At 33.0% G+C, this 22,326-nt stretch overlaps 1 protein-coding gene across 3 annotated transcripts in view; it reads left to right on the forward strand.

Moving 5' to 3' along the window:
- The window catches only part of ZnT35C (solute carrier family 30 member 3), a 220,484-nt gene that overhangs the window by 190,019 nt on the left and 8,139 nt on the right, over positions 1–22,326 (forward strand). For all 3 annotated transcript variants that reach the window (XM_017610719.1, XM_017610717.1, XM_017610720.1), the window contains exons 6-7: positions 6,132–6,765; positions 10,221–10,368. In XM_017610719.1, coding sequence (XP_017466208.1) covers positions 6,132–6,765; positions 10,221–10,368 — 782 coding nt within the window. The remainder of the gene's footprint in view (positions 1–6,131; positions 6,766–10,220; positions 10,369–22,326) is intronic.

The following is a 22,326-nucleotide window of genomic DNA, read 5'->3' on the forward strand; positions in this document are numbered from 1 at the left end:
GAACAGATGCAGAAGTGCATAGGAACGCAAAAAGCACTATTTCCTGTAAAAACGTCAGTCGGTTTGTTTACATGGCATTTGTACAACACTGATTTAGCTGAAGTATCACTAAATAATTATTAAAATCTATACATATTCAAACATTTCGTTGTTTACTTCCATTTTTTTTTTACAAATATAAGGTACTTTGCTTTCACTGCTGTTTGTTTTTGCTTGCACATGCAAATCAGCTGATCGTTTGACACTTTTCATGAACTTACAGGAAAAAAAACTCCGGACTAAATCCTGTAACTTCTGACTAGGAACAGTTGCTCAGTTACTCTCTTAAATGTGTTCCCACTTACAGGTTTTATGTCAATAGGAACGACTTCCTGTAAGTTCTGACTAAATCCTGTAAACCGGACTGCTATTGGAACAGACCAAATGTTTTCATGTATGTACATATGTTTGAATGGTTGTATATATATATTTGTACGTATGTAGTACATATGTAATGAGACTGCTCGCAAAATTGCAATGTTTGTGGGCAAAACGTCCAACTTGATTGCGGATTGATTTGAACCAAAGTTTTCGGCTTGCATTATGTCAGAAGGATGTGTTTGTTGTAATTCATTCTGTCTACCTTTATACCATTATGCGTAGGCCAATTGATGAAATCATTTCATACGTTTGAGTAGAAACTGAATGAATGAACACCATTTCATGATTACAATTAACGCGAAATAGAGTTTATGCACTTAGTTTTTACTAGTGAAATGATTTCGTGAATTGGACTACGCATACATGTGATACTTATGCTTTTAATTTATAAGGTAATTTTATGTTTTTATACTTTTGCTACCACATGAATATGTGAATTCGTGATAAGAATATATGAATTTGCCTTAGATGATGGAAAGCGAGTAAGAATAAATGCCGAACAAAGGAATTTGCTTTCTTTGAACTTAAATAAATGCATTTTGCAAACAAAAGTGCGTACGTTACTTAGTGCCTTGGTAATGGCGAATTCGTAAGGATCTATTGATTGCATTATAAACATTTTTATTTATTTGTTAAACATTCAATTACTTCCATTACAACCCGGTCCTATGGATGCTAGAAGCGCGAATTCGTATAAGGTGGTGTTACCGGAAAATGTATAAATAAATTATATGTATGTGTATCAGAAAATTATTAAGATGAAATGAAATTATTGTTTGATTTCTAACCAAACCTATGTATGTTGTAACTCAATCGCCTAATGGTTTGCCGAACCGTAAACATATGTTTACACATCCAATTTCGTGAGTAGGTATCTGGTACTCACACCTTTTTTTAAGAAGTTTCACTTCTATCATGTGTACGGTGTTACACACGATTTTTTTTTTTTAATTTGGTTTAATTTTTAAGTATTGTTTTCTTTTTTGGTTTATTTTTTTTAACTTAATTTTCTTTTAGTTTTTAGATTTTATTGTTTAAAAAAAAAAATTTATTTTTTTTTTTCAATTAATTTTTAAAAATATTTATTTTTGCTTTATTTTCATTTTATTTCGTTTCTCTTGTAAAATTATTTTCTTTTGTTTATTAGTTTTTACTGTTTTAACAAGAAAAATATATATATTGTTTTAATTCAATTTAATTTTTAAATAACTTATTGCTATAAGGCGAATAGCACGACGCTAAGACCTCCTCGTTAGCAGGTCTTTCTATTTGTCTTTCGAGGGAGAGTAACGAGCTTTCCAGATAAGTAGTTGCCAGAATTGACAATTGGTTTACGAAAGACTTTCCTTTTGAAAAGACTGTGGTGAGTTGAAAGACAGCTGCCAGAATTGCGCTGTTAAGTTAAGTTATTCTGCTAACTGTTTGACATATTTCCAAGTGTACCCAAAAGTATACTTTACAATCGTATGCACATAATAGTTTGTTATCATGACGAAATTGTAACTCAATAGCTTTCACAAGCTTTTTCACTCAAACAACTTACCAACTGTGAAGAGTTGCAATTTTTCAAATTGACCGCCACTTGACTTTTTGGTTAAGCCATACGCTCATACATGCTAGACGTACGCGCAACTTAGAAGCGCCTGAGTGCACACATTGATACAAGTTATGGCGCTTGAAAGTATGCAACAATAGTGAAAGTATGTAAAGGGCAACGATGAGGAAAGCAGGATGAAGAGTAGGTACAAAACGGCTGGCAAGTCGTGGGAGTCGAGGAAAATATTAGAGAAATATTTAAGTAAGTAGCATAAAAAATATGAGAGGTAGGCAAGGACTTACGCCACTTGCAAAATAAACAACTAATATGTACTCAATATAGGAACATGTACATATGTATGTATGTATGTCTTCCGCATATAGCGAACGCGACAACAACAATGAATACAATAAAGCAGTCAGCAAAAATTTTGCAAATAACAATGACGACAAACTTTTTACAAGTTTGCTCCGCTGAGCGTTCAATATCAGCCGGAAGTGGGTGATAACTCAGACGTAAACAGAAAAATAACAGCAACAACAGAAACAAAAGTAGCTATAAACTCCACAAAAACAAACGGAAAAGAGAAGTTGGAGGATTACATTGAAAGTGAAAATTGTAGCCATATCACGAATAAACCATAAAACAGCAATACAAAGACGATAAAAAAGTAAATATGTAGCAACAAATAAGCAGAAACTAAAAAGCGCCACGAATGCATGAAAAGCAAATTTGGCCAAAATAGCTGCATAAAAAGAAACATAAATTCAACAAAGGCGTCAATAGCAATGACATTGCCAAAGCACACAAACCAAACAATGAAAGTGTCAGAGTGGCAAGTGAAAACGAACGCACCACTAATGGTGACAACAAGCACCCACTCACCCACACGCCCACACACCCACACGCCCACACAACTAAAACTACCAACCAACCGTAACTGATTCGCTTCCTTTCAAGTTTTGTGTGCCTTTGCGTTTAGTTGTTGTATCATAGTTTTTTTTTTTTTTTGTATTGCCAAATATATGCTTGGCAATTGTCCCTGAAATTTACGGGCAAAACTGCAATAAATCTTTGGCAAAACGACAACAAATAATACTCGATTGTTGTTTTTTTTTTTTTTGTTAGGTCGCCTAGGCTTAGGTGCGCACTTCAAAGCTGCTATGTACCGCAGCTGTGTGCTTTCGTTTTTTGGCTTTCTGGCTTCCCTTGGTTGGCTTGTCCAAAAGTTTTTGACTTTCACAAACAAAGAAGAATTGGTTTGCAATTATTTTTGAATTGCAACAAGGCGATAGGAGATCTAACTAACTACACGTGGCGGAATAAAACATTCTGCGTTGGTAATCGTAGAAAAATGTTCGACGGTAGGAAGGAGCTAAAAATCAAAGTAAATAAAAGTGTACGAAAGAAGGTAAAAAAAAAAACAAATTTCTGCAACTAAAGTGCCCAGATATTCATTTGCTTAAAGAAAGTATAGCACAAGCACATTGGATATTCGCTGAAGATATGTAACTGAAAATGTGGACATTTAAGGTCATTGAAAGTCGCTGCCTGATTTGCTTTTGAGCTTAGCCCCGAGCCTTGGGGATGCGTTGAGACAATGTGGGTATTTGGTCGGTTGTTGGTGAAAAGTTTCGAATGTGACAAAATACACAACTGGGAAAATTTACTGAAAATAAATTAGATAGCTCAGCAGCGCAGAAAACGCTTAAGGTTTAAGTATTGGGAGACGCAAAAAATATGCTCCCTAAATAATCACTGATGTGATTAGGGATTTTTTTTGAAAAGTTAAGTGAAGGAAAATTTCGCAATGCAGGACGCAATTAACTCTAGGACCTTTGTGAAACCCTGCGCATTGTATTTACTCTGACCCCTTTAACCAATTCGTACTTGGAATATTTTTACATCCAGTTAGTTTTTGAATGACCAAAAACTTAATGCCAGTTTTTAAGTGAGCAAAAATTTATGTCATGCGTTTTTCAGTGATCAAAAATTTATGGCCAATTGTTAGGTTACTAAAAATTTATGTCCACTTTTTAAATGCCAAAAATTAATTTCTAGCTTGAAAGTGACCAAAAATTTATGGCAAAAAATGTATATGTATCTTATTTCAAGTGAACACAATTGTTCGCCCAAAACTTATAATAAGCTTTCAAAATACCACAAACTTATGTCTAGTTTTTAAATGCCCAAATATGAATTGCCAGTTTTTAAGCCATAATATAATAACTGACCAAAAATAAATAAATAAGGTTTTATATGACAAAAATTTATGTCTAGTTATTAAATATCAAAAATTTATGTCCAGTTTTTAAGTGTTCGAAAAGTTATATCACGCGTTTCTGAGTGATCAAAATTTGATGGTCAGCTTTTAAGTAACTAAAAATTTGTGTATATCCACTATTTAAATTACAAAAATGTATGCCTGGTTAGTATGGCCAGTTTTTAAATTACAAGAAATGTATGTTTAAATGGCCAAAACTTGTTTGCCCGAAACTAGTTTTCAAAATATCTACCACAAATTTATGACCAGTTTTCAGATGAACAAAAACATGATGAACATTTTTGACTAAAATTTATTGCCATTTTTTAAGTTACCAAAAATAAATGGGCATTTGTAAGTGATAAAAAATGTGTGCCTAATTTTTAAGTGATTAAAAATTTATGTCCAGTTTTGAAATGTCCAAAAATGTATGTCCAGTTTTTTTGACCTCAAATTTATGTCCCATTTCAAATAACCCAAAATGTTTGCGCAAAAATGATACCCAGCTTTCAAAAAGAACCACATATTTATGTCCAGTTTTCAAATTTTCAAAACTTTTTGTCCATTATAAAGAATTTAGTATTTTTTAAATTTATCGAATTATCGATATGTTTGAAATTGTCGAAATTGCAACTGGTATGTATCGGATGAACTCCAAGGCCTGACAACGTCCTCCGAAGACCTTGAAAAATATAAACACATTTAGCCACGTTTCAATTTCAAAGCAGCAGATTTTCCGATAACTAATTTTATACCTTATAAGTTTTTCCAAGGTTTTCCAAAAACTAGAAAAATGGTCGAATCTCGGCACCCTAAGTTTCTACAAAACTGCATCCGGTTCGGTGTTTGTTTAGACATTCGATTATAGTTGAGTTCTTAAACCAATTCGATTCGAAATTCACCAAAGTAACTCAGTCACTTTAAGAAGTTCAAATAAGTAAATTCCACAATTCTTATTAATTCAATTCCTTTCATTCAACGCCTGTAAATCTCATAAATTTTCATTTACTTCTGCTGCAATAAAAGAATAAAATTCAGAAATGGAATAAAGAAATAAGAAATAACATTTCGCTTAACGCTCGGTTGCACACATAAAATTCTACAGAGAAACCTAAACGCAGCTGAAGTGAAACGAACGAGCAACGACGATTTGAGTTGTACGAGTATTAGTCGCAGATAGAGATGCAACGCGCACCGACTTGAGTCGAGTTGAGCGCGGAAGTGAAGCGTAACTACGCGCCATTTCTTAGCATTTATTTATAACGTAACGCGCGCCCTCAGGCGGCAAGAGTTACCCGCAAAGGATAAAAGAAAAAATAGGAATGATACCAACAGAGGGAAAGAAGATTGGCTAACTTGGGTAGCCGGCCCATGCGGTGTGGCGCTCGCGCTAGATGTGTGTGCCACAAATTCCAGTGTGTGAGTGCGAATCAAAGTATACGGCAGCAAAAACTTGCTTTATGTCAGTAGATGTTGGAAAAGACGCTCTTTTGCGTGCGGCAGGATAATATGTGTGTGGATAAACGAGGCAATGCCAAGGTCCTAGGCAACGAGTTAGTTGAGTCGTAGCGCGCGTGAGCCAAAGGCGAATCGCAGCCGCTAAGCCTCAACGTTGCCGCCTAAGAAGGCATAGTAACAGCGTAACATTAGCAAATTAAGCAAAGAGCAAAAAAGTTGCCGCGCCAAGTTGAGTGAAGTGGAAAAATGTAATTAGCGTTGATTTGAAACAGAACCTCTTTTGTGGAGGCATGTAAATTGCGAATGAATGCAATGAAAGCAAAAAGTTCTCATAAAAGTCTTACTTTGTACGCCTTAATTATATTGCTTTACCTACGTACATACATAAATACATTCGCATACATTTGAGCTATTTACTATCTACTCACAATCTCCTCTTCTATCTCTTTTCAGCATGGGCATCCAGCTGCAACATGGCCACTCACATGGTGGCATGGCCTCTGCTTCGCACGGCCATAGTCATGGTGGCAAGACGAAACAAACGAGTGGTAAAAAAGTTGCTAATATTCAAGCGGCAAATGATAGCTGTAGCGGCAACTTGACGCTCACCCCCACCACTACAAAGCCAGCCGCGAGTGCTGAAAAACGCTATGTGGCCGGACCGACGTGCTCACCAACTGGTCCCTGCGCCTTGCCGGCGCCCCAACGTCCGCTAGAAGATGGCGCCGGCGAGCTGGAGTTGGACGCTAACGATGCCGCAATGCCAGTTTCTGGTTTGTCCACTTTCTCCTATCAGAACTCGACTTCGTTAAGGGAGGTGCATGCGGAGGTTGCTGCGGTTATGGCGGAGACGGCAGCTGGCGCGCATCATCACGGCGGCTCGGCGGCACGTGATGCTGAAAATTTGAATGTACGCGCTGCTTTCATACATGTCGTTGGTGATATGATTCAGAGCGCCGGTGTATTTCTGGCCGCTGTGGTGATATTCTTTCGGCCAGACTGGGCGATCATCGATCCCATTTGTACATTTTTCTTCTCAATTATAGTGCTCTTCACGACGTTCTCCATCATGAAGGATGCGCTGCTGGTGAGTAAATACATTACCATGTGCCGCTTTCTATACAATATTCTTCTACAAACATTGCGAATGTGACCAGAAATAATTATTATTTGTAACAATGTTATTGCAAACATATATGTTTCTTTAAATCTAATTGATATTGCCTTTGAATGTAGCGACAAATATCAACAACATGATAATTTTATTGATACAGACACATTCATATTTATTTTTTATCGATCATTTATCGAAAATTTTAAATCCCAAATTTTTTGTCACTACCTATCATTCAGAGGTTTATGGGTGAAATCTCTCCATTTAAATTTTAATTAACTCCATTAGGAGTTTTAACAGCTCAAAAAGAAATTCTGATTTTCAAGTTAACGATTCTGGTAAGTATTTATTTGAATTGCTTTTACACAAAACTTATCCGATAAATATCGATCATTACAACTACAATGCTATCGATAAATGTAATATTTATATAGCTTAATCAGAAAAAGCTATTCTTTTCTCGATAATATTGATTATTTATCGATCACCGTAATTTTATTAATTTGGAATTATCGATTGAACTATTGTTTTTTTTTCGATAAACATCGATTATTGATCGTTAACTGCTACATTTGTAAAGTCGAATTTAGAATTATCGATTAAACTGTTTTAGAAAATTTCGCCAATCGATGAAGTGAGGGCCTAATTTATCGATTTATAAAATTAAAAACTTATCAAGAAGTGTATGCATTTGTCGCCACTCACAGAAGTATTCGTAATTTAGGTTTTTGACAATATCGAAAATGTTTTCCTTCATAAATCTAGTTCGTTAATTTTTTTATTTTTTTTTTATAACAAAAACTATACTATATAATACATATTATGTAAATCAATCTTGCAAACTTTATACAAAAATCACAAAAATTAATCAACTTCAAAAAATGTTCATCAAAATTTCAAACTTTGTATTCATAGTTTTTGCAAAAAGTATTTGCACAACAAATTTTTCATAATATATGCAACAATATTTTTTCGTCAATTTTTTTTATAAATATGGTTCATTCTACAACAAAAAACATAAAAATGTAATTCCTAAACTTTGTGCAAAGCTCACGAAAATTCAGCAAATTTTCACACAAATTTTTATTTTTTTAGAATTTTTTTTTGAGTATGCAGATTTGTAGCCCAATCAATTTTATAATAAAGTTAAGTCTTAAGTAGCTTTTTTTTAGATCTTTGGAATTTTTTTTCACGTAGTCTCTTCCATACAAAAATTTTTTTTCGAAAATAATTTATATGGAGAAAATGCAAAATACCTCAAACAAAAAAAAAATCTTAAAAATCAATGCGATTTTTTACTAATTCCGTACTTGCATTTTTTTAACTAGAATTTAATGGTCTGAAAAACTGCATACTCCAAAAATAATCTATAAACTATGATTAAAAAATTGAAAATTTGCTGAATTTTCGCGAGTTTTGCATAAAGTTTAGGAATTATATATTTATGTTTTTTGTTGCAGCATGAACCATATGCTTATAAAAAATTGGCGGAAAAATATTAGAAAGAAAATTTTTGCATATATATTGTGAAAAATTTGCTCTGCCAATACTTTTTGCCGGCAGTGTATGTACATATATCAGGGTACATCACTATCCATGAAAAATAAATTCGGTACTGTTTTCGGAATTATACAATTTCTTACATTTTCAGACTTTCGCCATAATATTTCGGAAAAATATTAAGAATTTAACAATTAATTATATTTTCAGACTTCACTTCAGACTTAACAGTTCAGAAAAATATTAAAACTTATAAAATTTATTACATTTTCAGACTTTCGGCATAATATTTCGGAAAAATATTAAGATTTATATATGTATATGAGTTGGACTGATTACCTCCAACAATTTTAATATTTTGATTTCTTTAATCTAATGTTCAAACATTTTTATGCAGGCCTTTCAAGCTCAGATAGGCGTACTTCCAAAACGTCAATTGCTTTGTATACGTACAAAGTATAAGGTTCCATAACGTCGAACTACAAAATATTGACAATGTATACTGTTCGAAAACGCAGCCGATTAGTTATCGGAACGTATCGCTTGAGCAATCAGTGCATCAGAAACAAAGTTGATGCTTCGTTTGTTATTGGTTAGCATTGGTGTTTTAAATATGGAAAATTCAGAAAAAATTTTCATTGCTATATTGAATATTTAAAATATGCAATGTATATGGTTGCAATGTGTCGCAACTCTGCATATACAAACAGTTTGAATACCGCAGTATAACAGTTTCCAAACATTGTATTGATAAGTTTTGGAAGTCAGCCATACACTCTTCTATCATCTGAGGTTATTTTGCATACAAAATTTTTTTTTTTTAATCTAATTTTATTTATATAAATAAACTATATTTGTGGAGGTCTTTTCAGTTTCGCCCAAAGCAGGTAAATAATTTAAATATAATAAGCTTTATGATTCCAGTGCAAAACCGCAACTTTGTTTGGTAATGCACCCTATGTATGCATGTATCTGCTTAAAAATTGTATTGATAAATGTAGTATTTCTATTAAATATTTCCCTATAAAATATCGACAACTTTAAAGACAAATCACAAAATAAATTCATGCTATAAATTTGTTATCGAAATCTAAGATGTCGATCATTAAATATCGATAAATTTTACTTTAATTTCATCAAAGCAGCTGTCGGTAACATTAGGAACTATGTAGTTTGAAATTCTATAAGGCCTGTATAGGATAATCGAAAAAAATCTAGATTAGTGTATCTAGATTGTATGTATGATTAAATCTACATTTTAGAGTGTCCTAAAAAATCTGTTTCACATCAAATCGTCAGGTGTGCCAATAATACTCTTTTTCAATTTTATTATTTCTTCGTTTATTTTTCTGACCTTAATTATTTCTCACACCTTTTCCCCAAAATTCTTCACCTTTCATTTTCCATTGTCAACGTAAAGTCAACAAATTGTTTACACTTTTATTTTGCTTTCATTGTTTTCATGGCCTACTTTACAATCTCGTAGGCCGTTTAAATTTGATTATCCTGTTAACAGTTTTGACTACTGCAATAACAATAGCATTTACAGTTAAACGCACTAATATTTGCTTTGCATACTTACAATTCGTTGTTTTCATTTTGTTTCTTTTTCTTTTCATTTGCTTGCTTGGCTGCCAACTCTGCGTCAACCACCAACCACCAACCAAACCAACAACACGCAAACCAAACTCGCAACTCCTGCCCACGCACACACATTTACGCAAATGCGTGTAAATTAATGGCACCTACTACCGGACTGACTTTGGCCACCTCTGTGGCTTCGCGTGCAACTGTCGTCCTCCTGGCTTTTCTTGGCTTGGCTTGGCTTGGCTGCGGCTGTGACTGTGGTTGTGGGCTGTGTTGTGACTATGGCTGTTGCTGTCTCGATGGCTATTGTTGCTGTTCCGCGCTGCTAAAATGATAAATAGGTTCTAATGGAAGGTACACCCAGCTACATGCACTACACCGAGGTACTCGAAGTCTTCGAACATATTGAGGGTGTGAGACGTGTGCATAATTTGCGTATTTGGGCGTTAAGCATTAATAAAGTCGCGCTCTCCGTGCACTTGGCCATTGGTGAGTACAACTACTACATAGTTACATACTAACACTATATTTTGCTATGCCATGTTATGCAATGTTAACTAACCACAATAATGGGTACTCGTACGTGCAATAAGAAATAACACTTGTACGCCCCCTGTAATGCATTTGTACGAATGTGTAAGGCAGCTAACAGAAGAGCACACAAAAAAAAATACACTAACAACACTAATGTGGGTACTATTTACATATGTATGTACATACAAACACATTCATGTAAAGGCGTGTGAAATAATCGCTTGTTGTATACATACAACAATAACACAGAGTAATGACGCACTGCTTCGGTGTGAACAATGGCAACAGTAAAGCATAAATCAAGGCGTTGTGCCTGGCTGAGCTGGCTCGGCTGTACGGGCAAGCGTTTGTATGCATGTATGTATGTATGGGTGTAACTGAGAATGAGTTTGGAATGTGTGCGGGCGAGAGCGAAAAAATTTGTTTGTTCAAACATATGTAAGCACCTATACTTATGGATATACCTACATACATAATCATTTCCTTTCGTACAAACAGTTGTCCTCCTTTCCAGTTATTTTAAGCTAATAATTATCATTGTTGGCCTCGTTTATATTGTGCTTCCTGCTGCCTTTATTGCATACCCCTTGACATTGCGTTCCAGTTATTCATATTTGTTAAAAGGTTGTAATTAGTTTAATGTTCGTGTTTGGTTTGTTTTGTTGTAGTATGCTCAATGATGCTTAAAGGGTTAAGTGCTTTGATGTTAATCATAATATAAAATGCTGTGGTTCTAGTGGTTTTGATAGCATTTTAAGTGCTTACATAAAAAATTAAAACAGTTGTAGTTGTACATACATACATATGTATGCAATATGTATTATGTATGTATGTACATATGCTATTTTATTCAAGAAGGGACACTCCATGGCACAATGATTAAGGGTATGAATATGAGTATGCATATGAGTGTGAGTATTAATATTAATATTAGTATAAATATGAGTATGAGTGTAAATATGAGTATGAGTATAGATATGAATATGCGTATAAGTATGAGTATGAATATGAACAGAAATTATATGAATATATATATGAATATGAGAAGGAGTATGAATATGGATATGAGCATGAACACGAATATGAATATGAGTATAAATATGAGTATGAATATGAATATGCGTATGTGCTTGTCAAAATATCGATAAGTATAATAAAATATATTTCGATTAATATACGTGTATAGATAAATGTGGCGATATTTGCATCAATAAATACATACATCCCGCATGGCGTGTAAACACCCAAAACTTAATTTCAAAAACTTGAAAAATATTCCAAATGCTAGCCAGAGTTATAAGAGGTCCGAGTGCCAGTGAAGAGTAGTCTGGAAGAGTGCATGTTTTTAATTTCACCAAATTTCATGATGAAAAAAGTTCTCAATTAAACAAAAATAGAAAAATAGAATCGAACAAATGGCAACCCCCCTAAGTAAATGAATCATTTGAATTTGAACTGTTTAAACACTAATTAAAGATTTCTTAACATTCTTTCATTTGACTACGGTATATTTATAGTCCATGGTCTTTTTGTATTAGTTAATTGAGTTAGACCTTTCAAACAGGTGGCAGCCCTCTTCAAAATTATTTTCAAGCGTAATCCTTGTTAACTTTTCTTCGCCTGGCATTGCAATACATATTTTATTTAACTGATGAATTAGTGGAATTTGATTTTTTAAGCATGTGGCAACCCCGTTAAGTACAGTTCAGAAATAAAACCTTTTCAAACCGCCTTGGATTGGTACCCATATTTTAGTAATTCATTTAACTAACTAAATAATTCCAATTTAAATTTAAAAAAAGGTGGCAACCTCCTTCCAAAACCTCATAAATATTCTTAGCGTTCAAACTGAAGATTTTTTAACACTCCTTCGTTTTACATCCATATTTTGATGTTTCATATAATTTGTGTATAAGTAAACTAAATTCGACATTTCAAGCAGGTGGCAACCCTCGTCAAAATATTTTCAAACTACTACTTTCTGAAACCCCTTTTGTTTGGTACGCATATGGTGATACATATTTTTCTTACCTAATATTATTTTTTAAGCAGGTGGCAACCCTCCTATAGTTCAGCAAACAAACAAAGATTTTCAAAACCATTTCGGTTGATACTCATTTTGTAATAATTGATTTCTAATTTTTTATTTTAATATAATTTTTTAAGGTGGCAACTCCTTTAAAAAAAAAAAAGTAAAATCTTATTGCACATACAGTCCAAGCCTTTTAATTGGACATCTCATTTTGGAAAATCGAACGAATGGTGCGGGTATGATGGTATGCTGGTATGAAACAAAAGTATATCGGTACCTATAAAAATATCGGCAGCAGTAGAAACGAATTTATTTTAGCTCGAATCAACTTCGATCGATTACGACGAATTATACAGTTATACTCTGCTGATAACAGAAGCAACATAGACGAAAGCCCCAAAGCGCTCAACACGTTACAAAACTTTCACCGAATAGATTTTGATGCACAGCCATCCGACTCAAGGCAGTTAAGAAATGAACGAACTCACATATTTGTCACTGGAAAATTTTGAACAACTGCACTACTCGCACTACCAACATCAAGTTCCTGACGCAAATACCTGGATGGAGTTAGAAAACTGTCAAGGAATTGATGGCTATTTTAAAGGTGGCATCAGTGGTACAGTGGGGTACAAACCTCAGTCACGATGCGTGGATCAGGATTAGGAGGAAACTATCCAACATCGTTTAGCCCATTGCTCGGCAAAAGCAAAACAGAGACCATAACCTCCTGGAAGGTACTTTTTGACGTCAGAGCAATAGATATCAGAAGCCTATCCACGGCATATGGGAACACAAAGACCCTCAAAATTCTAAAATATGTCGCCCATATTTCCTTTAGCTTGATGAGATAAATATTAAAAAAAAAATTATAAAGTTTTTTACCTTTAAAGAAAAAAACTTTCCTAAATCAATGCGTTACCTTCATCCCAGATGATATGGACTGCTGAGTGGAAGATCGACCTATCTGGGCAGCCAGCTCGAAAACACGCCCTATCTCACAAAACTTTTCAAAAACGTCCTATTTCAGAATTTAGTTGAAGAATGCCTTATTTCAGAATTCGTTTCAAAAATGCGCTATCTCAGCTANCACAAAACTTTTCAAAAACGTCCTATTTCAGAATTTAGTTGAAGAATGCCCTATTTCAGAATTCGTTTCAAAAATGCGCTATCTCAGCTGCCGATTCAAAAACGCCCTATATTTATCAGCACATTTTCAATACATTTTCAAGTGAGATAGGGCATTTTTGAATCGAATTCTGAAATAAGGCGTTCTTCAACCAAATTCTGAGATAGAGTGTTTTTCAATAAAATTCTTGAAAAGTTTTTCGAGATAGGGCGTTTTCGAACTGGCTGCCGAGATATGTACTATGTCGATCTTCCACTCAGCAGTCGATGTGTAGTTGATTCAAGTCATCGGATAGTGTGTGGAATACCCCATAACCCTAAGTGCGTGTAAAAATACGTACATAGTATGTACACATATATGTATTCATACATTACCTACATATATGTACATATATCACATGCACACATTATGCTGAAGTGGATTTCAAAGCTAATTAAAGGGAATTGTATATTAAACAGAATGCTGACGAAATAAAAACGAAAGTGGCTTTAAAATTTCAAATATTTAAATATTTATTGTACGCAGTTGAGGTAGTCTTCAATTACATAATTTGAAATTATTTTTTGTGGCCCATAAAAATTGTCTTCTTTGCCTTAATATTTAACCCAAATCAATCAACAAATCTTAATTAGTTCGTGGCATCAGAAAGTAGTGCTCAGAAAAATAACCAAAAAAGCCTCGAGTACTCGAGTACATTTTTACGCCAACAACTTTTAGATACGCAAAGAAGCACCATTCGGCCATTTGATTTTTGAATATCGGACTAAACGATGTTTGACGTACATATGTATGTAGATATGTGGCCGCAAACGTACGCAAATCTCTGCTTCATGTAAACATGGGCCGGAACGATAGATAATGCAAGCTGGAAAATCAGCTATGAGAATAGAGAAGCGATATGGAAGATGAATGAATAAACAAATTCTAGGTTGCTTCAAACTAAAAAGTCTCTAACCAATTTGCAGACTCACCTTTGTTTCCCATCCAGGACACAATTTACCAGGTGGCACCATTGCATTTATATCGCATTTTTAGGCGTTCTCCCAATGGCGTTGCCAAAGTGTAGCAAAGTAATAGCAAAAATGTTGAGTAGCAAATAATATTTAGTGATGGAAATTACACTTAAACCAAATTTTTGACTTCTCTTGGGAATTGAATTTTAGTCTAGAAAAAAAGACAAAACAGTTGATATATAAATTTAAAATAATAAAATATCAGATACAACGATTTTTTAATTTTTAAACACGCTACTCAATCTGTACTTGGAGACAGAGGTTTTGAGGTCTAGAGAATTTATTTCAGCTCAGAAGCTTTGCAACTCTACTGATTTATACAGAAAAAGGATGCCCACAAAATCAAGTAAAGTTTTGCTATTCGCTCTGCTTATTTTCGACATAAGACAAAACGAAAAGGAAGAAGGTAGACTCAGAAGTTTAAACTTTCTCCTATTGTTAAAAGAGTTTTAATTTGACTGACTTTTGAAAAAATGTAGGAGCCACAATATAAACAGCTCTGTTTATTTAAGCAAACCTCAATACAATCGGAATTTCTTATCGATATATTCAAAGAAATTGTTTCCTATCGCTAATAGCTCATATCGATATACTCAACGAAATTGACTTGAATGCTTAAGTATGTGTGTATGTATGTGTGCATATCTACATATATATCGATTATTATTGTTTAATGTCGATTATTATATTTATCGACATTGTTATCGATTTATTTATTTATCGGAATTATTGCCGATATATCTTTCGGCATAGTTATCGAATTTGTTATCGATATATTAATCAACATTTTATGGGCATATTTACAGGCATTGTAATCTACATACATATATCGAGCCCTAACCGCCAAAATAACGTAAGCGACATTTTTTTCAAAATTTTCTTTTTGATGCAGAAATATTCCTAGAGCGTCTAGATGCATTTCTGCATCAAAAAGAAAAATTTTAAAAAAATGTCGCTTACGTTATTTTGGCGGTTAGGGCTCGATATTTCAATTGGCATTATTATCAATATACAATTCATAGACATTGTATCGATATATTATAGACTCATTTTTAGAGCGGGTTATGTTATATTAATCCATATCATTTATCTATCGATATCGCTATACCTACATATGTATCTGCATTAGGGCGGGTCAATTTGTATGGGATATTTTTTCGACTATGCGCTTATAGCACTGAAGATATCTACTTGTAATTCTAAGCAAACTTGCGGAACAAACCATGGGTCTAAAATCAATTTGGAGTTTGCCAAACTGCGAAAATGGGCTCCTTAGAATTTTGCAGTAGTGTCGTAATGAAGTGCTTAAATTTTGTTTAAAACATGCTATAAAGTTTTTTTTTTTTGGTATGAGGAATTCATTTCTGCACTTATCTTTTTCATAAAGCTTCCACCAGAGGGCGCGAAAGTGCAAATTTTCACATTTTCTGTGAAACCTATTTTCGAAATTTGGCAAACTCTAAATTGATTTTAGGCCCATAGTTTCTTCGGAAAATTTGCTTAGAATCACACGTGGAATCTTCCTATGCTATAAGCGCACAGTCAAAAAAATAAAATAAAAAATTAGCCCACCCTAACATGCATACATGTATTTAACCTTGCGGGTATCGATATCGTTATTCCTATGGCCAGCGATATAATTAAGATTCCATGCTGAAAATTTTAATTAACTTTTATACTACTGCTTTCGCTATAGACGAAAGGCTGGAGTTGCTTAATACCGCTTGGTAGGTTCCGGGATCGCTGCCTGACAATAAGATTCAGAGAATAATTTAATGAAAAAACCTTTCGTAAACATCATCTGCTGAGGTGGTCCATGCAAGGTTTTAATACACATTAGTACACAGCAAATACGCTGGCTACGTCCCATCGTCCGGATGAATGCCAATGCTGATAGTTTTCAAAGCAGTACATGTCAATAGAATGGAAGAGCAAGACCTCCTTCACTTTGAGCCATTGGCTGGCTATATGAAGCTCGCCTAAAATCGCTTAAGTGGTTACAGCGCCAATTAAGAAGCAGCTTCCTCGATCGTAGTGCTCTGCGATAAACTATCGCATTTATAGCGTCTGTGGTTCATAATCGGATCGTTTTGGTTGTCGTTATTCTAATAAAAATACATATGTATCTATCCTGTGGGTCTTTCCTTTTCACCTTGTAATGAATACTACACACAATACTATCCATGGCGTTGTTTTGGAGCCCAGTATAATTTTATCCAGAACCTCGTTAACCAATTTAGAATTTAAAACTTCAATTTTAACAGTTGTCTTATTGCCTTGAAGCGAATATTTATACCGTGAATCTCCCACAGCCTTGGCAACATAGTTAAATCTAATTTCTCTGTTATTTAGACAAAGTTAAATATTTCAAAAGAGATCTATGTATGTACGTGAATATGCATGGTGGCCCATATACACTACTGCAACGCATAAACAAGAGCTTACTCCACGAAATAAAGTTTAATTGGCAGTTGCTATGCGTCAGCACATAAAGGCGAACTAAATTTTAACCTTAAAAGGTAAGAACCAATAAAAATTTGCACATGTGAATGTGTGCGTTTTCGTATTTCTTAGTGTACGCTGTGCGCACCACACATACTCCCTCACATTATGTGTTTGTACGTTTAACTTTGATTGCTTGCGAAGTGTTGACATTTAAACTTTTGCTCAACTGCACGCTGGTGGCCAAATCTGTGGCAAAGTGGAGTGAAATTGAGTGCGTTGAGATTCACTACAGCCCCCCACTCAATAAGACGAGATATGCCAGTGTGTTTGTACATAGTTGTAAGCTTAGTTTAATTTTGTAATGGCATTAAAATATAATTTTATTAGTCAACTCACTCTTGTCGTCACTGAAATGATGCAAACTGGTTTTAATTGTCCTACTTTAGATTTACCCAGCTCTCGGTTCGTAAAGAGACTAGTTTTTGAGCTGCTTGTGTAGGCATGAGAAAAGTTGGAGTTCTATTTTTGCTATTTCTACTCGTATTGCTCATTAATAATTTATTTTAGGAGCTTATTTGAAGTTGATCCCCTATGCTGCTAATGTACATATGTAATAGTTAATGGCATTATGTTAATTGCATGGTCGCTATTGCTTCATATGCATATTCAACAATGAAGAAACGAAATTTTATCATCCACTAATTGGTCCTACTCTAGCCATTGTCGTAAGTAGTACTTTTCTCCATTGATTTATTTGAGACCAAAAACATGTTTCCTGATACCTGCAACTGGTTTAACCTTTGACCAAGCATAGTTCCAAAGCATACGAATCAATCTATTTACTTTAAGGAAAATTTGGATGATTTATTTATTTTTTTCTTGAACCGAAATTTTCAAATCACTTTGAACAAAAAACAAATATCAATATTTTCAATAGATGTTCTTTTATAAAACACTGAAACCCATGCTTTATTAGTATTCAAAGCAGAAAAGTACAACTTTTTTCTTACTTACTTAGAGGGCAATTCTGGCAACTGTCTTTCAACTCACCACAGCCTTTCGAAAGACACAAGCCTTTCGTAAGACAATTACTGTATTTCACAATTACTAACGACTAATTGAAAGATCTGCTAACGAGGAGGTTTTAGCGTTACCTTTTCACCTTTTAAAAATAAGTTTATAAATTTTAATTAAATTAAATTAAAATAATTTAAATTAAATTAAATTAAAAAATATGTATGCATATTTTTTCTTTTTAAAACAATAAAAACTAATAATTAAAAGAAAACTAAATAAAAATAAAAAAAGGGAAAAATGAAAATAAAACAAAAGTAAATCAAAATATTTTTAAAAATTAAATTAAATTAAGAAAATAAATATTTTCCTTTTTAAGAGAATAACATCTAAGAATTACATTAGAAAAAGAAATAAAATTTACTTAGAAAAGAAAGTAGTGTGTAATAATTTAATAAAGTTCAAAAAGTATTTTTATTTTTAAACCACAGTCTTATAATTAAAGGAAAATTAAATTATAAAAAGAAAAGAAATGAAAAAGATCCCAAAAATTAAATGAAATGAAACAAATAGATGTTTCTTTTTAAATCAGTAAAATAAGTATAAAAATTAAAAGAACACGAAATTAGCACAAGAAAAACAAAATAAGTTAAAAAGAGGAAATAAATAGAATTGAATTCTAAAAATCAAATTTAATTAAAAAAAAAAATATTTTACTTTTTTAAAAAATAAAATATAGGAATTACAAGAAAATTTTACTGAAAAGAGAAAAATATTATTAAAAAAATTTAATTAGGCCCTAAAAATTAAATAAAATAAAACAAATATATTTTTCCCTTTAAAACAATAAAATACATGATTGTAAGAAAATTAAATTAACAAAAGAAAATTTAATTAAATCATAAAAGAAGAAATAAATAAAATAAAATTCTTAAAGTTCAACTAAATTAAAACAAAACTTCTTCTTTACATAAAAGAATTTTATAAGTAGAAGAAAATTAAGCTAAAAAAAAATAATTTAAAGAAGATAAAAAATGAGTTCCTAAAAATTAAATGAAACAGAAGAAATGTGTTTTCGCTTTTAAAACAATAAAATATAAAAATTAAAAAAAAAAATTCAATTTGAATAAAAAAAAATGTAAAATGAAAAGAGAAAAAAAAATGAAAAAACAGTCCGCGGCTGAGACCCAAACTCGGCGCTTTCGAAACGTGCGCCTTTTCTTTGCTCAGTCGTACACATAAACTGATAGCGCTTAGAATATGCTATTACCCCATGGAAATCATGACCACTATAATCATCTGTGTGTCATCTTTGTGTGTGATTCTGAAAAGTATTTTATACCATGCCGCTGCCTAATTTAATTTTATCATTCCTCTGTTGAACTGGGAGATTAGAACCTTTGCTTTGGTATCCCCTTCTAATCTGCTTTCTCTCAAGAAAATAAAATAATCTTTTTTTCGCTTAAAAATTGCTTAAACATAATTGTTTAGGATTTAAGGTATGTCAGACTGCTCGCTCTAGTCAACACCTTTTTGGACCTTGCTTTTAGGGAGTTTTTGATGACATGTAAACCAACTTTGAATCCAAAATATTTGTATGTAAAACTTTTTTAGATATATTTTTTTTAATTTTTTTCCCAAAACAAAGTGTCAAACTTTTAAACTTCACAGCACGCTTAAGAGCCACCACATAACAGAAAAATGGTGATAGTGTCTAGAAGAGTAGAGAAGGGAAAATAAAAATCCCCGGAAAGCAAAGTGTATGCGATAGGATAGGAAAGTCTTAACTCTATATGCGCGAACATGCATAACTACATATTTTGGGAAGGTACATATATACATAAGTACGCAAGTATTTACCTTCGCACATCAAAATGCACTTCCGCTATAAATTTCCAAATTTGCTGCACAAAACTTTTACTTTCTGCTTGACTTCAGCTGAATGTCTAACGTTTGCTTAACGGTAATTTATCATTTCACAAAAAAAAATAATTTTTTAAAGAAGTGCGTTAGCGCTGATGATGTAGTAGCTTAAACTACGAAAAAGAAAATTCTTTTTTTTTCGCACAAGGAACTGCGTCCGTTGTTAAAGACTTAGTAAAGGACGATAAGCAAATTTTATCCCTTTTTTCTTTGGTTTAAAGTTCTACTGAAATGTTATAAAAACGGTTATGAAAAATATCTTTTAGTTAAAAACCCAAGAAATAAAATAAAACAATTACCTAAATAAATGAAATGAAATGATATAAAATAAAACCCGAAAAGGAGGAAAGTCTTAACATAAAAAAAATAAAAATAAAGTAAAATAAAATAAAATAAAACAAAATAAAATAGTAAAAACTCAACATGGTAGAGAAGCGAAGGGCCATACAAAAATCTGTGATATTATCTACAACATCGATAGTTCGTAAATTTCTGAATATAAATTAGTATTAAGAAACAGAAAAACTTGCAACTGTGTAGTATTGTCAATATCCAATCTGTAGATTATATTTCTCTTATACTACTTTATAATCAATAGTGTTAAGTATTTTGTTGTATACCAACCAATACTTGATGTGAACCCGTAACGGAGAAACAAAATAAAATAAAATAAAATAAAATAAAATAAAATAAAATAAAATAAAATAAAATAAAATAAAATAAAATAAAATAAAATAAAATAAAATAAAATAATATAATAACAGATTGGCGCTTGCACACATGTTAGTGTTTGGCCTAGCTTCTCCTTCGATTTGTGGAGTACGCCTTGATGTTGTCACACAAAGATGAGGGACCTACAGAAATTAATTACTAGAAAAAAATAAGCGATATAAAACAAAAATAAGAATCTGTAATAACATTGAAATAAAGTAGAACAAAATGAAAGAATGTACCAATATCGCGGGTTAATTTTCAAAAATGTAAATGTAATGTAAATGAATTTTCTCCAATCTTGTTACTCGGGACTGTTTGGGGTCACTGATTATATATCTGACATTTTTAAAATTCAAAATGGCGAATCCAATATGCCGGAATAATTTTTAAAAATGTATTGAATTCGCTCGAAACTTGCTACTCGTGGGTTTTGGTAGTACTTTGGAGTTTTTATGGTATCTGATTACGGATCTGAAAACAGGTCTAAGTTTTTTTTTCTTATTTAAAAGTTAGTGGATTTTAATAGAACTTAGGTGAAATTAGGTTCCTCTCGAATTCAAATGTTTAAGAAAGCTGGATATAGTTTTCTATGTGTGTAGTTTATATGTTCAGCCATAATAATATGTCAATAAATTGTTGGCAAAATTTGCTTTTTGCAATTTAAAGTCTAAACTTACAGAAATGTATGTTTTTAACTATTATAAATGAAGAATTAACAGTTTTTAAGATCACACGATTGAACCTATCAATTTTCAGTTTGTAGAAATGATTAAACCGATTTCTGGTTGGGTTTTACGGATTTATTTAATAAAAGCAGTAACAAAGTACAGATAAAACGAAATGATGATTTAACGCCGTCAGTCGCACATGTATAGTGGGCTTCAGAAGCTCTCAGTATAGTTTAAGATGAAGTTACGTGAAGAAAATCCTGGAACGAATGGAATATTTTCCATATTGTGGTGAAGGTGGCAACAAGGATACGATATCGCTGAATCCAGTGCAGCCGGCCAATTATCTTGTCCAAAATGCACTAGAAACAGTGGTACCGAACACCAGCCAAATCCAATGCAGCCGGCCAATTGTCTTGTCCAAACTACACTGAGATAGGGTGGCGCTTGGGCAAGTTGCGGGTACCGGCCAATTGTCTTGTCCAAGCACTGCACTCACCGTGATGTTTCCCCTTCACCAAAAATGGATTAATGACCGAATTGTCGTATAACACGTGCTTATATAGCACGATTTGCACTTGAACTTCTGAAACCAACATGCTACTTTTGACAGAAATACAAAAATGACAGATAGATAACTTTAGGTACAGATGGCGCTATAAGCAAAAACACAAACATAGATGTCGCTATACTAATTAAATACTAGGGCTGCTACAAGTTTTGATTAAAACAAAACCTAGGGTGTTGGGTACGTCTCTAGCGAACTCTGAGCTTTTAAGGAATTTCTGATATGTACGTTCAGGACCGTAACTTTACAAACGCAAAATGCAAAAATTGGACATTCTTATATATCTTAGAGTGAAAGGGCCTTCATACTGAACATTCCCAAGAGATTATATTTGGTCCTATTACCGATTTAAATACTTTCTTTTTTAGTACTTCGTCCCGCTAGATTTCCCATTCAGAACACACTGT

The sequence above is a fragment of the Rhagoletis zephyria genome, unplaced genomic scaffold (genome assembly GCF_001687245.7).
Source record: "Rhagoletis zephyria isolate East Lansing unplaced genomic scaffold, Rhagoletis_zephyria_1.1 Rzeph_scaffold_00334, whole genome shotgun sequence".
NCBI classification, from domain to species: Eukaryota; Metazoa; Arthropoda; class Insecta; order Diptera; family Tephritidae; genus Rhagoletis; species Rhagoletis zephyria.